Raw genomic sequence first — 18,067 nt, 5'->3', positions numbered from 1 at the left:
AAAAAAACTGACTTTTCTGTTCTTTCACTACCAGTTTCAAATATAAGATGGAGAAACACCTGTCACAAATGATCTGTTTTAAATGCTAAATGGAAGTTTGGGCATCTCCATCAAAGCAATGTTGTCCACCCTCTTGAACCTGTTCACACAGATCCACGTCAGAGGAGACTGGAGCTTGCTCCTGCATGGCAATGCTCTTATCGGCCAGGAACCGGCGTTGTGACCAAATGCGTTGAAGCGTGTCAGCTCTATTCAAAGAAGTAAGTCGCAGTATTTTTTTGTGTGGCCCTCTGGCAAGACGGAGGAATGCCATCAACTTGACCTTTGACTTTGTATCGAAAAGCATGTGGAAAAGAATTTCATTGAAGGAGAAAAATGGGTTGGAAATATATATATCTCTTGTGACACCACTCCTGAAACTTTTCTGACATACCTCGCCCCTACCCACGTTGAAGCTAACGTTTCATCACGTGATGGCCTTCGTAATAACCGTATATAATAATGAGAACTATGTCCAGAGGATTATGAATTCCTATGCCGGTGTGGTATGTGTTTATAAAGGTCAGAGAAATGTCAGTGCGCAGCTTCACACTGACTCCCCTTAAATGACAGGTGCTGATAGATTGCACTGTCTGACCTTGAGTGTTAAATGTAAAATATCATCCATCGGCTTCCACCGCCAAGCCCCAAGCTGCAGGGAGGACGACGCAGGGGCTCCTCGGTGACCCTTCGCTCTGAGCCACCGCCAATACAGACGCTCTTGCGGCATTAGTCTTGATTTACGTATAGTGACATGTTATTAGCTGCTCCATCACTTTCAGCTGTCAACTCTGTCAGTCCACTGTAATGTCCGGGAATGAAATGGTTCGGGCCGTGCATCAGCAGGCAAGGCGACTCTTTAGGACGAGATGTCGCACGTGCATTAATTTTACATAAGATGCAGCATCAGAACTTTTTGTTTCTTTGGAGCTTTTCATAAGAAAGATCCAGGAAAACGGGACTCGGGTGTTTGCTACTAAAATGGCAGCAGGGTCGAGTAGTAGTTCAAATATCTACCTTACACTTCTGAGGTCAATGTGGAGTTTGCTAGCTCTGGTGATGAACCTGATTAATTCACTGGTTAGATTGGAGCTAAATGTATCTAAGATAAACATTAAAGATTGGTTTCACCTTGCCGTCATACAGATATAAGGTGCCTGGAGATGGAAGGTGTCACCCGTGTCAAGGCTACTCGCTCATCGCCGGGAGTTCTTCAAACGTCACCAGCAGCACCAATTTGGAGGTGTTATGATGACTTGCCCCCCCCCCCTCCTCCCTTACATCAAGACTCTCCATCTCGTGAGCAATTTCACACTCTGCCGTCAAAGAGGCAGTCGATGTAAACGCCAGCCGGCCTGGCATTTGTCCTCATTTCTCTTTCTAATGTGCAAACACAGTTAGCCCCAGGTGAGCGTGCTCGAGGGGGGTCGAGGGGCTCGGCACGCGTCCCCTCGCCAGACGCGTCGTCAGAAGTGGACAAGGTGACGAGGGCGCGGCAGCAGTCACAACACGAGGCGGAGGTGTTTGATGAAGACATTGAAAGGTGTGAGGAGGAAAAGAAAAAAATGGGAGACCACCCAAGTGTGTTATTAATGACATCGTCGATGAATCGACTTCAACGCAACTTGAATCACTTTGGCACGTGCATTTAGCAAACGCTGATGATCCTTTCAGTTTTTTTTTTAGTTTTATTTGTGAGGCTTCCTTTTGTGCCCAGATACTAAGCTTGCTTTCAGGCAGTGGGAACTGATGGCTTGTTAGTGAAGCCTTTTAATAGACACACACACACGGACACACTCAAAGCCTCTGTGAGATGCTTTCAAAATGATTAATTTACAATAAAGTGGCTCAGGGTGTGCGCGTGCAGGCGGAACTGATGCCGATCGATCTCTCTGAAATTGATTGATCGGCCGCTTAGCTCGGCCGTGTGTTTACCGAGCGAGAGATTCCAACTCCTCCCTGTATCGTAAAGAGACGTCCAAATGCCCCCTCGGCGTCTCCGTTCATTGCACGGGTGATGGCAGGAAAAAACAAGCCGCCGTATCACAATATGAACCATAAAAATGCAATCGTACGCTGAGAAATACTGCATAAACATTTACGATTGTGTACTTTATTCTGCTATCAACGTGTCCTTCTGTGACTTGGAGATAGTGCGCCTTTAAAAGTAATGACTTACCTGCTCTGTGCGAGGGGGGGGTGAGGTTGAGGAACACTCTGGGCCTTATCACGGTGTCACATTGAGGCTTTCCCTGAAGGAGGTCGCTGAAATAACTAATGACGGCGGTTTCACGTAAACAAACAGCAGGTTTTCAGCCGTACCTAAAAAAGACGACATCAGCGCACGCTTGAGATGACCGTCGTACATCATTTAAAGTAAAATCCTCGATTGCAAAGAGAGAGCAGGACGACTCCGCGTTTACGTGACCTCTGCGAGACAACACAAAGTTCTCCAGTCAGTAGCAGGCTGCAAAATAAGCTATGATTTTAATCATTGCCAATAACGCCCTCTTGTTCCTTATTAACAATTTTACACGTTTGGGCATAGCCGCGGGATGTCACGGCGCCAATAAAGTTTAATGTGAAATTCTTGCCAAAAAGAAAAATATCTAGGGAGACGTTATAGTCTTCCGCAGGATGCGTCGTGGTCATATAGCAGGTGGTCTTTAACACTTTTGTTTATCCTACTCTAAACCCAAACATGAATTCCAACCCAAATCTCGGATTTACGAAATGTATAGAGACATAGCAATTCAGTATAGTCAAATTGGGTAATCGATTAGAAGCCGTGGTACTGCATCCATCACATCAACGTGTAATATTTGGACATGTCTTAAAACTTGTCACATTCAAGCATGTGAGAAATGTCTAACCAAACAGCTACACCGTGCCAATATATCGTTTCTTTGCAGGCGTGCGTGACAAGCAGCGGTCCGAAGACACCGAGGCCCGCCAATCAGCCGTGATGACGGTTTCCATGACGATGAGGCATGCCGAGCACATGAGCCGTGGCCCAGATAAACAGTGATCCTTTAGCAAAACAAGGAGGTCATTACAACAGCTTGTCAAATCAATGGCCGCTGTGTCCAACTTGATTAAGACGTCTCCGCTCAGCTCCGACGCGCTCCGTCAATAGCGGCAAGGAGGAGGTGTGGAGGCTTGGTCGTGCGTGTCTGTGTGTATGTGCACGCACAGGGCTCAGATGATTGGAGTGAAATAGCCATCAGTCAGAGAGGCGAGGTGGACTAATGATTCCCTGTGCTGCCTATTAGAAGTACATGACAAGTCAATCCTGCCCACAAAAAGACAGATGAGTGTGTGCGTGATGGAGAAGAAGAAAAAGTCACCTTGTAGCTGCAACATTTGAGGCTGAATGTAATTGGCAAGAGCAGCTAATCTTTACCTGGGGGCGATTAAAAGAATTAAAGGAGAAGAACAAAGGCGCGGGGGCGGGGCTTCTCTCTTCTTTGCTGCCATTTGGAATTTGTGCGTGGATGATGTTGATGAATCCTTCTCTCGGTCTTGTTTGTCTTCTAGCTTGGCATAAAAGAACAAGGGGGGAGGGCAATTCGTTTGGGCAGGAAATAATCATAAACAGACTGTCATCATTGTAGTCCATTAGAAGAGACTGGACCACAATTTGCTCCTCCATGTAGAAAAGTAATTCTTTGTAAATATAGGACTATAGTTTTGTAAAATCTGACATGTTCTTATTGATTGTAATTTGCCGTTCATTGTGAAAGAATAGCAGGCCGATGGAAATGTTTGCAAAGACAAGGCAAGGTCGGAATCTTCATCCCGCCTCGTGGGAATAAACCCACTGCTAATATTCTCATGTGAAGGTTCACGCTTTACTCACAAAAACAAGACTAACAAGCAATAATAAGCCTGGAGCTCAGGCAGGTTCTTCTGTCTCATAGTAATCAATATGTTTGTGCTATTGGCATCAAATCATCATGTGCTTATTATTATGAGGGGCTGCTGTTCAAAGTATTCCAAACATCAATGTCTGAACTTAGAGGTGAGTGGAATCTGTTCTTGTACTTTATTCGACTCTTATTTGTCTCTATTCTTGGCTAGTCAGTCGCACTCGCTCGCGTGGCAACATCTCTCAACCCATCCATCTTACAGTACCAATCATGTCTCGCTCATAGATGGAGTAGCTACGCAGCTTTTGGGCTTCGTCCCTGTTCTAAACAGTATCTTTGTCGTTTACATTGTGCAGCATGTTACTATTTCATCCACACGAATGGCATTTTTTAATATATTAATTTTCCGTAAAATACATGACGGTAGAGAAGACAAATGCAATTCAATATGTTGCCTTAACATTACGTACATTGGATTGACCACTTATTGTGTATGAGTTCCATAAATTGCACCACGTTTGCCTCCACGCGGTTTTCATGATTCAAGGATTTAATTTGTGCCTTGGCAGATGTCCTCCTGAGATGGGCCTGAGGTGGGATTTCCATGGTTTTAAGAGGACGGACGCCCGCCCGCTCACCGTCTGATGGCCGTTTGTCACCAGTTGGAGTCGGCAAGGCGGGCTCGTGAGCGTCAATGTCATCCTATTGCCTTCCTCCATCGCTCCCTGTGGGAATGTTGGTTGCAAAACACACATGCATCCCTCAGGTCACACTGATGAGTGTGTTCATATGAAATGTAGAAAAAAATGTTTTCTCTTCAAAGATGTTTATGCTCGTGGGGAATATGGTGCAGTGTCACTGAAAGGCCACAATAGGGTTAGATAACATAGGTAAGTCACATGGTAAAATGGCATGAGTATTCACGGTATTGTATTGCATGTTAAATTTTACAAAACTAATACTGGAATGAAATTCAAGCAGGGACGTGCGGTCAGAGGACGCCTCCGCTGCTATCATGAAAAGGGGAAAAATACATTTAATTGCTTTTATTGTGGGAAGGCGACGGCCTTCACATATGTTATTCTACGCCATTCTCTATTATTATTGTGTGAAAGCGATGGCCGGAAGAGTCTTTGGTCGAGTGGTTAACGTCATTTCCTCTGACGCGCTGGGAATAGTCGAGACCATCCCTTGGGCTGTACTTTGTCAGTTTTGTCTCACTTCTGCATAAAGATTGTGACTCTTATTTTTCATTTATTTTTTTTCCTTTCGCTTGTTTAATACTGCTTCATGATTCGCTGAGGTCTCAGGTAGTGGGCGGGGCAATGAGAATGAAATCCGATTGGTTGGAAAGGGGAGGTGGTGATGATGCAGGCGAGGGGTCCTTGTGATTGGTGGGATGTGAAGTAGACGTGGTGTCGCCGATTTGAAATGCTGCCTTTTGATTAGCTGATGGATAAGTGGGCGTTGTCAGGCCCATTTCAGCTGCGCTCTGATTGGCCAGACTGAATTTGGGCAGAGGTAGGAGGCGGGCAAAGTGGCACTTAGGGTAGGAAGATTTTAATTGGCGGATGTGACGTCATTAATTGGTGACGGGATAAAGTGCGGTTTCTCGGTTAAGCTAGCATGCGTCTGTCGTTCATTGGCGGTTCTCACGACGGACGCCCTGTTTGTTTGTTGCAGGATTCAAGGCGAGTAAGTATGCTAGTATGCTGTCAAATGTTTGTCGTTCGTTGCCGTTTCTCACGACGGACGCCTTGTTTGTTTGATGCAAGACTTTCATACTCGTTACGGCCACCGCAACTGTCGTTTTGCCGCTACAGTATTTCAAATCTCTTTGGCGTTTTGTTTCGTCGACGTGAGCTTTGTTTGCGTTGTCGACGTCATGAATTGGGGACGGGGTGTGCTCAAGGGAAGTTGTCATATCCAAGTGCGACACGCGGGCGGTTTCTCGGCTAAGCTAGCATGCTAGTAAATGTTTGTCGTTCATTCTCACGACGGACGCGTTCTCAAATGCAGGCGCCGCCGACCGTGTGGCGGTTTCTCGGCTAAGCTAGTATGCTATCAAATGTTTGTCGTTCATTGCCGTTTCTCACGACGGACGCCTCGTTTGTTTGATGCAAGATTTTCACACGTCACGGCCATCGCAACTGTCGTTTTATTTCGTCAAATTAACAATGTTGCATTACATATAGTGTGCTATTTCCGTGTTTTGCAAACTGTGACCAATCTGTTAGGTCATGTTCAAATCTATTCCAAGATGGCGCCCGTCCGCCCGCAACAAACATTTGCGAGCGTGATTTTCTCCCGTTTTGCTCGATCCATGCCGCCGTTTTTGAGTGAGTTGATGGTTGATAAAATTAAAATAATATAATTTGGATACTTTTGTCATTATTAGAACTCATTACAATATACTGGTAATTGTATACATATTTTAAATATAAAACTAGTTATGTATAATTGTTAAACAATATCATGGTATTGCCACTCTACTCAATGTCTAAAAGTGTTGCAATAATTTGTTTGTGTTTTGTAGCGCTCATAAAGGCCTCCCAGCCAGCACCCTTCTATACAAAGCAAGCAGGAGGCTCCTGAGCCATCTCGGTGATCCTGAGCAAGTGTAGTCCCAAATCAGGTGAAAGCCCGTTGGTGTAAAGTTTCAGCTGACTGTAAATGTGATCACTTTTACCAATTGCACCATTTGTACTTTTCAAGGTTTCTTTGTCTGAAGAGCAACTCCGGAGTTAAAAGGTTTGACTCGGACAACGGGACTTCGGAGCATGGCTTTTCAAACGGAGTGGTAAGGACGATCGAAAACAAGTTTTTGATTCCATGTGCTTTATTGAGTGTTTTTATGTGTGAAGACTGCTGATTAAAGCATTAAATGTCGGTAATGACGTTGTAAATGAATATTTTTTATGCACTTTTGACCTTTTTGTTAAAATGCACATTACATTTGAAGTAATTATTTATTCCTAAATACTATAAATAGTTTGAGATTGAAAGTGACAACCTGATTGGCTAAAATGTTCTGGAGCCACTTTTTATAAGCACTTGTATGTATGTTAAAAAAAAAAAAACACTCCATGCGCACACTTCTGTTAGAACTTGCTTACCTTAAAGCATCCAAACATCGGATGACAGCCGATGCTGAGCTCCCATCAGGCAATGCTAACATTAGCCACACTTTAGTGTTGTTGACGTTATCTGATGCAAAGGCTGTGTGTCACAGTAGCTCCGCGGTTGAGGCTCTGCCAAGTAAGCTTAATTCTTTGCGCCTGCTCGATTCATGGCACCATTTTTGAGTGAGTTGATGGATGCTAAAATTAAAATATTATTTGGATACTTTTGTCATTATTATAGTTGTATAGTTATGTATGTATAGTTGTATACATATTTTTTTTTAAATATAAAACTGTAGTTGATATGTATAATTGTTGAACAATATCATGCCATTGCCACTGTACTCAATGTCTACAAGGGTTGCAATAATTTGTTTGTGTTTTGTAGCGCTCATAAAGGCCTCCCAGCCAGCACCCTTCGAAACATAGCAAGCAGGAGGCTCCTGAGCCATCTCGGTGATCCTGAGGAAGTGTAGTCCCAAATCAGGTGAAAGCCCGTTGGTGTAAAGTTTCAGCTGACTGTAAATGTGATCACTTTTACTAATTGCACCATTTGTACTTTTCAAGGGTTTTTCTGTATGAAGCCAGTGAGCAGAGGCCGATGAGAAGTCACACCATTGAACTGCCTGACGCAGAGCTGTGCTTTACCATGTATGCATTGTATTGCATGTAGTGTTTGTGTCAGGTGTGGTCTCAGGTGTGAGTGGTGCGAATGTGAGAGTGCGAATGTGAGTGTGTGTGGTGTGGGTGAGCGCGCGTGTGTGTGAGTGCGAATGTGAGAGTGTGTGGTGTGAGTGCGAATGTGAGGGTGTGTGTGAGAGTGCGAATGTGAGTGCGTGTGGTGTGAGTGAGCGCGCGAGTGTGAGTGAGCGCGGGTGTGAGTGAGAGTGCGAATGTGAGGGTGTGTGTGAGAGTGCGAATGTGAGAGTGTGTGGTGTGAGTGCGAATGTGAGGGTGTGTGTGAGAGTGCGAATGTGAGAGTGTGTGTGGTGTGAGTGAGCGCGCGAGTGTGAGTGTGTGGTGTGAGTGAGCGCGGGTGTGAGTGCGAATGTGAGGGTGTGTGTGGTGTGAGTGCGAATGTGAGAGTGTGTGTGGTGTGAGTGAGCGCGCGAGTGTGAGTGAGCGCGTGAGTGTGTGGTGTGAGTGAGCGCGGGCGTGAGTGAGAGTGCGAATGTGAGAGTGTGTGTGGTGTGAGTGAGCGCGGGTGTGAGTGAGAGTGTGAGAGAGTCTGAGTGCTATTGTTTTGTATTGTATGTCACACACATGCACACACACCACTCACCCACACTCTCACATTCGCACCACTCACACACCACTCGCGCGCTCACTCACACCACACACACACGCTTGCACTCTCACTCACACCACTCTCACATTCGCACCACACTCCCGCACTCACTCGCATGCACTCACCCACTCACTCTCACATTCGCACTTTCACTCACACGCACACTATCACTCACACCACACACTCACATCCGCACCACACTCTCACTCACACCACACACACCACACTCGCACTACACACCACTCGCGCGCTCACTCACACCACACACACACGCTTGCACTCTCACTCACACCACTCTCACATTCGCACCACACTCCCGCACTCACTCGCATGCACTCACCCACTCACTCTCACATTCGCACTTTCACTCACACGCACACTCTCACTCACACCACACACTCACATCCGCACCGCACTCTCACTCACACCACACCACACTCGCACCACACACTCACCACTCACACCACACACTCACATCCGCACCACACTCGCACTCTCACTCACACCACACACTCACCACTCACACACCACACTCGCACTCTCACTCACACCACACACTCACCACTCACACACACGCACTCTCGCACTCTCACACCTGAGACCACACCTGACACAGACACTACATGCAATACAATGCAATACAACGTATACATGGTAAAACAACTCTGCGTCAGGCAGCTCAATTGTGTGACTTCTCACCGGCCCCTGCTCACTGGCTTCATACAGAAAAACCTACAAAAGTACAAATGGTGCAATTGGTAAAAGTGATCACATTTACAGTCAGCTGAAACTTTACACCAACGGGCTTTCACCTGATTTGGGACTACTCTTCCTCAGCAACACTGAGATGGCTCAGGACCCTGTATAGAAGGTTGCTGGCTGGGAGGCCTTTATGAGCACTACAAAACAAACACAAATTATTGCAACATTTGTAGACATTGAGTAGAGTGGCAATGGCATGATATTGTTCAACAATTTCCATAACAGTTTTATATTTTAAAAAAAACATGTATACAATTATCAATTGTGCCATGAATCGAGCAGGCGCAAAGATTTAAGCTTACTTGGCAGAGCCTCAACCGCGGAGCTACTGTGACACACAGCCTTTGCATCAGATAACGTCAACAACACTAAAGTGTGGCTAATGTTAGCATTGCCTGATGGGAGCTCAGCATCGGCTGTCATCCGATGTTTGGATGCTTTAAGGTAAGCAAGTTCTAACAGAAGTGTGCGCATGGAGTGTTTTTTTTTTTTTTAACATACATACAAGTGCTTATAAAAAGTGGCTCCAGAACATTTTAGCCAATCAGGTTGTCACTTTCAATCTCAAACTATTTTTGTATTTAGGAATAAATAATTACTTCAAATGTAATGTGCATTTTAACAAAAAGGTCAAAAGTGCATAAAAGATATTCATTTACAACGTCATTACCGACATTTAATGCTTTAATCAGCAGTCTTCACACATAAAAACACTCAATAAAGCACATGGAATCAAAAACTTGTTTTCGATCGTCCTTACCACTCCGTTTGAAAAGCCATGCTCCGAAGTCCCGTTGTCCGAGTCAAACCTTTTAACTCCGGAGTTGCTCTTCAGACAAAGAAACCTTGAAAAGTACAAATGGTGCAATTGGTAAAAGTGATCACATTTACAGTCAGCTGAAACTTTACACCAACGGGCTTTCACCTGATTTGGGACTACACTTGCTCAGGATCACCGAGATGGCTCAGGAGCCTCCTGCTTGCTTTGTATAGAAGGGTGCTGGCTGGGAGGCCTTTATGAGCGCTACAAAACACAAACAAATTATTGAAACACTTGTAGACATTGAGTAGAGTGGCAATACCATGATATTGTTTAACAATTATACATAACTAGTTTTATATTTAAAATATGTATACAATTACCAGTATATTGTAATGAGTTCTAATAATGACAAAAGTATCCAAATTATATTTTAATTTTATCATCTATCAACTCACTCAAAAACGGAGGCATGAATCGAGGAAAACGGGAGAAAATCACGCTCGCAAATGTTTGTTGCGGGTGGATGGGCGCCATCTTGGAATAGATTTGAACATGACGTAACAGATTGGTCACAGTCATCAGTTCGCAAAACACGGAAATAGCACACTATATGTAATGCAACATTGTTAATTTGACGAAACAAAACGCCAAAGAGATTTCAAATACTGTAGCGGCAAAACGACAGTCGCGGTGGCCGTGACGAGTGTGAAAATCTTGCATCAAACAAACGAGGCGTCCGTCGTGAGAAACGGCAATGAACGACAAACATTTGATAGCATACTAGCTTAGCCGAGAAACCGCCACACGGTCGGCGACGCCTGCATTTGAGAACGCGTCCGTCGTGAGAATAAACGACAAACATTTGCTAGCCTGCTCGCTTACCCGAGAAACCGCCACGCGGTCGGTGGCGTCCGTCGTGTGAACCGCCAATGAACGACAAACATTTACTAGCATGCTAGCTTGCCCGCGTGTCGCACTTGTGTATGACAACTTACCTTGAGCACACCCCGTCGCCAATTCATGACGTCGACAACGCAAACAAAGCTCACGTCGACGAAACAAAACGCCAAAGAGATTTGAAATACTGTAGCGGCAAAACGACAGTTGCGGTGGCCGTGACGAGTGTGAAAATCTTGCATCAAACAAACGAGGTGTCCGTCGTGAGAAACGGCAACGAACGACAAACATTTGATAGCATACTAGCATACTAACCCGCCTTGAATCCTGCAACAAACAGGGCGTCCGTCTTGAGAACCGCCAATGGACGACAGACGCACGCTAGCTTGACCGAGAAACCGCACTTTATCCCGTCCCCAATTAATGACGTCACATCCGCCAATTCAAATCTTCCTACCCTAAGTGCCACTTTGCCCGCCTCCTACCTCTGCCCAAATTCCGTCTGACCAATCAGAGCGCAGCTGAAATGGGCTTGACCACGTCCTTATCCATCAGCCAATCGAAAGGCAGAATTTCAAACCGACTTCACATCCCACCAATCACAAGGACCCCTCGCCTGCATCATCACCCCCCCCCTTTCCAACCAATCGGATTTCATTCTCATTGCCCCACCCACTTCCTGAGACCTCAGCGAATCATGAAGCAGCATTTAACAAGTGAAAGGAAAAAAAAATAATGAAAAATAAGAGTCACAATCTTTATGCAGAAGTGAGACAAAATTGACAAAGTACAGCCCAAGGGATGGTCTCGAACACTATTCCCAGCGTGTCAGAGGTAATGATGTTAACCATTCGACCATTAAGCGAGTGTCCGAATGACGTCAGATCAAACAGCCAATCAGAAAGTGGGGGTGAGCGACGTCAGTGCCTCCCCAGTCATGACCCTCACCGCAAGTCACTGAATTCGAGTAATTCAGTGCTTCTCAATTATTTTCTGTTACGCCCCCCCCTAGCAAGAAGAAAACTATTCGCGTCCCCCCCTCCCCACCGTGACTATCCTAACTTGTCTTGTAAGTCGTAAAATGTTGCACTGTCGCAAACGTCACACAAGTAACAATGAGAGCGCCACTGCCCCCTGCTGTGAAAATACGCAATTACACTTTATTCTAGTACTGCCAAAAAAAAAAGCCTGTTCCCCAGGGTCACACGCGCCCCCCCCCCAGGTATAGCACCGCGCCCCCCAAGGGGCGCCCCACTATTTGAGAAGCACTGGAGTAACTAATTGGGTCATTGAACGGATGAATTTGAAACAATTTTGTGTGAATCAGGTCATAATTTGCGACAATAAAATTTGACAATTAACCAATTTGAGAAACGTTGAATTTTTTTTCACAAGGTCACGACAGGAAAACAATTGTTTTCCAAATGTATTTCATTTTTTGTAAGGGTCATTAGTTACGAGTACATTTTTTTTTTAAAAATCATAAAGATATACAATGTCTTTGTACATGTGCTGTGCAGGAAGAAGCTGTAAATGTCAATGTGTCCCGGGATGTGCGTTCAAATGTTTGATTGATGAAGTCGAGCGTGTAAAATCAATGGCTGATGCTTTGTGTCGTGTTAAATAATGCCTCCTAAGCCTCAGGGCGTAAACATTAACATGCATGCATTACATGCGTGCCTCGTCGTGCTCCTGCAATTCTCTATCATTAGAGCATTTCTCCTGCCTCGATGCCTGTGACACTGCAAAAGCGACATGTCATATTCATATAAGATGCAACCATTCTAAATTTTTACTTTTTGTGGCTTTGTCTCAAATGAAAACAAAACCTGATGGGCTGTAGGTGCCCTATCATTATCAGAATAAAGTTTACTTTGAGGACAAAGAGAAAAAAAAGTCGGAATTTGATGATTTAAAAAAAAAAAGGGTCAATAAATTCAGTTTTCCATGAAAATAAATAAACAATCATATTCTAGGTAAAGGTCAGTATTTTATGAGAATAAAAAAAAAGCAGCCATGCAACTGACAGTGCCAATGATTAATATTCATCAGCCCCTCGGGATGCTCACATTAATTATGCTAACAGGTTCATTTAAGTGCTTGATTCAAAACAAGCAATGCATGTCCAATAAATGACACAACAATTAAGAACAAAAACGAGAAGTGGCTTTTCTAAGAGACAACGAATGTAATAGTAGTATGAATCTTCATTTCGAACATGATTTAAAGAATAAAACCAATAAAAACACACAAAAATAAACAAACAATAAATATCACTGTTCAAAAAAGGAGTAGAAGAAGCCTAGGCTTATCATAAAACAAAAAAATATGTGAAAACGCTGAAAATTTTATAAGCATTAAATCACATTAAAGTAATAAACAAGGCATTTTAATAAAATAGCTTTTAAAAAAAAATAGCTTTTTGAGTTAAAAATATATTTTACGCGAACCAAGTTAAAATATTTTAAAAATCATGGCTCTCCTCAACTTTGGTCATGTGATTCACAATCTGAGCTGTGACTAGTAACTGATGTCATTTTCATTTTTCACATCCTTATGTAAATAATGTGGAAAATGCCGTGACGAGCATGTAACATGCACTTCTAATCAACTACAAAACCACAGGTAAACAACAACAACACTAACAAAGGCAAGGTTTTCTGTCGCCTCCGTGCAGTCATTGTGATTGGTTAGAAGAGCATGTTATTATTTCTCCTTGTGTAATAGAAATGCCAAGCAGGCGGCTGATTTACTCACTTAGTCAAATAGTCTTCTCAAGGCCTTTGGCGGCGTACTTGCGCACGTGAACACAACCTTGAAGCTGGCAGGCTATATATTATTGGCATCAGGGCCACCTTCGCAGCCCCGAGATAGGCGAGACGCGTTCAACGTTGTTTTACAGTGCATTAGGAGGCCTTAACATGTGCTGAGCTCACTTTATTTGCTCATACATTTGGCAAGGGGGGGGGGGGGGGGTCGTGTCAGCCTGATGGTGAGTGGTTGTCGTTCGCCACTTGGCGTGACAAACAAGCCACCGGGGAGTCAATGTAAGGCAGTGCTTCTCAAATAGTGGGGCGCGCCCCCCTTGGGGGGCGCGGTGCTATTCCTGGGGGGGCGCGTGTGACCCTGGGGAACAGGCTTTTTTTTTGGCAGTACTAGAATAAAGTGTAATTGCGCGTTTACTACAGCAGGGGGCAGTGGCGCTCTCATTGTTACTTCTGTCACGTTTGCGACAGTGCAACATTTTACGACTTACAAGACAAGTTAGGATAGTCACGGTGGGGAGGGGGGGCGCGAATAGTTTTCTTCTTGCTAGGGGGGGGCGTAACAGAAAATAATTGAGAAGCACTGATGTAAGGCATTGATTGAGGGAATGCTGAGAATGCAACCATTTTTTTGTTTTTTTTCAGGATTGGCCATGGATTTATGTTTCTATTTGGAAAAATTTGCAAGAAAAACAACACATTCACATCTGAGAAGCATTTCAGCACAGACTCTTCCTTCGTACCTGCCACAATTGATCGGCCTCTCATTCCCAGGAAGGGTTATCATTTTTTCCCAGCGAGTGATGCAGTGTCACGATCAATACTCCTGCTAATGGTTAAGCATTCGCAACCTTTTACGGATATCAGTGAGGATCGATCACTAGTTCCTAATTGTCTTTGTATTCTCCAATGAGGTTATCTTTTGTAGAGCAAACAAGCCAATGACATTTTAAGAGCCTGGAGGTTGTGTCACATGACTCCATTGAGGTAAAGGTCAGAGAAAGCAGATTCATTCTTATTCACAATGTTTTCCTTGCGGCACCATGTGAAGGGGCTATGTTCTATTTCCATATAAAAAGCCATTTAATTATAGAGGGCTTGTTCTTTTTATCAGAGGAAATGATAAGGGAGTAGCAGCGTGAAAGTCCATTTTGACATAATTGGCAGTGGAATTATTTATGACATTAATTGCCACATTATCGACTGGCTGTCAGCTCGCGTGTCAGTGTGTCCATCTTTCTTAGCACAAGCAGCCCGCTCAGCCTGAGGCCCCCTGACAAGCTAATTAGAACAGCACAGACCCCCCCCCCCCCCCCCCACAACCCTCCGTCCCACAACCAATGACAAATGTTTCTTGTCGAAGAGCAAGCACGATGAAAATAAGGGCCACACTCGTCTAAATATTATTTTTTCCCCCGTGAAATAAAGTCATTGGTTTTCTTTTTATTGTCCTTAATATGTCTAATCACATTGCTAATTCTAATTCACCCCCTACTCAGCTCTGCTTCAAATTGTTTCTATATAATAAAAATATTTGTATCCAAAAAACAAAATAATTTTGGTACATCAAACAAAAATGAGATTTTTTTTTTTTAAATGAAACACTAAGACAGGCCTTTTTGGAAGTATTATATTTTAACTTTTTTTTTTAAGGACCCTCATTTTTCTGTTGTCACTCAACGACGAGTCCCCTTTCTTCCTGCGGCTCCTTGTATATTTGCATTAGCTGACGTCAATCAGCCATCACAGCTCTGGGCTTTGAATACTGTGATGGGATGATTGGCCTTTAGTGATTTTAGTGACAGGGGAGCGAGTCACACAGAACAAGAGCGTGCCTTTTGGGGAGGTCAATCACGCACGGCCACCATTTGTGTGAGGAGAAAATAATGAAATTGAATAAAAAAAATGAAATCTAGGAGCTTGTATGTTGTACAAATAAAAATGGTCAAATTCAACAGTTGGGGCTCAACCAACGCTGTGTGTTACTAACTCTTATGCGCTCAGATAGTCAATGGAAATGTCAGAGCTCATGCACTATTGTGATGGCCTTCCGTCAATTTGATATGCGAGCGTGGTTTACAGTGCGCGCAGGACTGTGTGACCATATTCCAGCTGACATGTCATTCAGGAGCGTGGTCACTAGTGGCGGCGTTTCAAAATGACAACTTTTATTTGTCTGCGTTGTGATATGCTCACAGGAAACTGGGACTGACAGCCCGAGGAGGCAGGAAGAAGAGGGCCGCACAACAACACATAGGCACGAACACAAACACACACACACACTCACGCTACAAATGTCATCCTTCCCCTGGCTGCAGCCATCCTGCTGAAAAGAGCAGACATTTAAAAGTTTGTGACATGTGTCACAGGCGCTGCCATTGAGCCACTGCCGGTGACGGAGCTAGAATTGACAGGCGCTGAGCCACCGGAGCTGGCTGGAGGACATCCCGAGTTTGGCGAGTGTCACTTGCCATCCTCGTCAAGCGTGCGTTCCTTCTCGAGCTGCCGCACCGGAGCGCAAAGCGCATCTTGAGAACGGACGCCGGTGCCACGGCGCCTTGACATTTGCTCGTCGTCTCTGAGCTGGTGAGGTATGGCTTTTTAAGGCTGCCAGGTTAATTAAGGTAGAAGAGATGCGCATTCACCTGCAGGCCGCGGCCTTCTTGACCCTGAACTCGCTCGGCGTCGCAGCTGCTGGCTGCTCGGGAACTTCCTGCTAAAGCAAAAATGACACGCTACTTCATCAGAAGAGATCAGTGACATTCTGCATTAGAAGCCCCGCAGGCTCCTTTGCTAGCCTTTGTACTGTATGTGTGCACGCTATGAAATAGAAGACTGTCGGGTCCAGAAGTATTTGGACAATGCCGTTTTATACTTTGTCATGCACTACTATTAAGGAATTGCAGCCAAGCTACTGTATGTCTGCTGTAGCCAACCCTTTTGCCCAGAGACGGTGATTTGGGCTTTCAAATGAAATGGACTGTTTTGCATCAGCTCAGTAATTAGCGACGTACGCTAACATTGGCACCATGTTAACTGCCCGACGAGTTTGAGATTCCCAATCAGTTTTCGATTCAAGGCAAGCGTCTGGTGCAATTTGTTTATACTTCAGTTCAAATCAATCATAGGAGCAGGTACACAATCATTATGTCATGTTAACTGATTGACAGTCACAAAAAAAGTACAAATGTTAAATGGCTAAACAATACATTTAAAACAAAAAGTTTGGTGTCAGCCAAATTGGGGAATTCGTCATAATGCCTGATTTGTAACATTAATCTTGGTCACCGGTCCCCAAGTGAACAACAGCTCAACATGCTTATTTTGAAAAATAAGTATTACAGTGAAAAATGTTACAAAATATGGTCCAAAATTATATTCATTCATTGACTAAAAACAGTGGAATTCGTTGTACATTGTGGAATTCAAACATTCATTGTATCTTGCATATTCATTGCGATACAATCAAATCCAGATTTGAAGATTGTCTTTCGCCATCTAAAATAAGAAAGACTAGTAACCAGATCTTTTTTTTTCTTTTTTTAAATCGAAAGAGTCCAATCGCCAAGATTTTGCAACGTTTTAGTGCTTTCTATTTTGTGCGCTTGTGTATGTGTGTGTGTGTGTGTGTGTGTGTCGGGAGGGGTCGGATGTGTCCATGTCAGGTCTCAGGTGTGTGACCGTCACCCCTTTCACCCTTGATTAGTGGCAGCACTAGATGGGTGATCCATCATGGCTGCCAGGCTGAGACACGCAATAGCTTGGAACTGTTTGTCCCTCTGTGTGTATGTGTGTGTGCACACACACAAGCAGAAGGCAGCTACACAAGTCAACAATACCGTCTTAAAAGATCTTTTTGTTACCGATTCAAAGCAGTTGATTGTTTGAAGTGCATTATCATCAGCGGAATGTAAATAAATAAATTGCATTATTTTTCTTCCTGTCAGCCATGTTCTCCGATGTCCCTCTTGTTCCCGGACCAGACGGTGCCATCAAAGCTGGTCGTTCTGGATGAATCTGTTTCCTTCGGAATGCTTGCCGTAGTAGACGTAACGGCACTTGGCAAAGTGGCCTAAAAATAGTCAAAAGAAACCAAATATCAGCTCATACACTTTAGAAGCAATCATGAAGCAAAGCCCACGGTTAGAATATGAAGCTTGTTTTGAGGAGAGAGGCGTATTCGGCACATCCTTTCACCTTCAAGACGACCCCTACGAGGACAAGCGTGGTCCCCCATCAAGGCAGGTGTGTGACGTTTGTTCATTCGTTTAACAGGCGTATAAAACACATGACATCATAATAATCAACGGTGGGTTCGCTGATGAAGGAGCTTCACTCATGTTTGATTTCAATTGCTCCCTTGAGAAACGATGTCTTAAAACCCACAACGTGTTTGTGAATACAAAAATGTAAATAAAAGACACCCCGCATCATCAGACAACCAACTTTTGGAGGGCTATCGCGTCTCGAGTCACACGCCGCCCACGGGCGGTTGGGCGGGCCACACAGCTTGGTATCACCTCTCGCCAACCGAGGCAAGGACAAGTGGCATTAGTGCTGTC

At 44.3% G+C, this 18,067-nt stretch overlaps 1 protein-coding gene and 2 long non-coding RNA genes across 3 annotated transcripts in view; 1 reads left to right on the top strand and 2 right to left on the bottom strand.

Annotated features, from left to right (window-relative positions):
• Positions 1 to 3,965: 3,965 nt before the first annotated feature.
• LOC133158025 (uncharacterized) lies at positions 3,966 to 13,788 on the bottom strand. The gene is made up of 5 exons (XR_009715119.1): positions 10,006 to 13,788; positions 9,841 to 9,925; positions 9,131 to 9,217; positions 7,025 to 9,050; positions 3,966 to 4,633 (listed from the first exon to the last, which is right to left on the bottom strand). It is a non-coding gene; the product is annotated as an uncharacterized LOC133158025 (long non-coding RNA).
• LOC133158026 (uncharacterized) lies at positions 6,136 to 7,672 on the top strand. Its single transcript, XR_009715120.1, has 4 exons — positions 6,136 to 6,543; positions 6,624 to 6,708; positions 7,419 to 7,517; positions 7,598 to 7,672. It is a non-coding gene; the product is annotated as an uncharacterized LOC133158026 (long non-coding RNA).
• Positions 13,789 to 16,591: 2,803 nt separating the features above from the next.
• lrmda (leucine rich melanocyte differentiation associated) overlaps positions 16,592 to 18,067 on the bottom strand; it is a 170,758-nt gene continuing 169,282 nt past the window's right edge. Inside the window, exon 7 of the mRNA XM_061284817.1 lies at positions 16,592 to 17,577. Within this exon, the coding sequence (XP_061140801.1) occupies positions 17,498 to 17,577 (80 nt within the window). The 3' untranslated portion in view covers positions 16,592 to 17,497. The remainder of the gene's footprint in view (positions 17,578 to 18,067) is intronic.

Source organism: Syngnathus typhle, linkage group LG8 (genome assembly GCF_033458585.1).
Source record: "Syngnathus typhle isolate RoL2023-S1 ecotype Sweden linkage group LG8, RoL_Styp_1.0, whole genome shotgun sequence".
NCBI lineage: Eukaryota > Metazoa > Chordata > Actinopteri > Syngnathiformes > Syngnathidae > Syngnathus > Syngnathus typhle.
The sequence above is the reverse complement of the archived record's forward strand: the minus strand, read 5'-3'. Positions and strand labels throughout refer to the sequence as shown.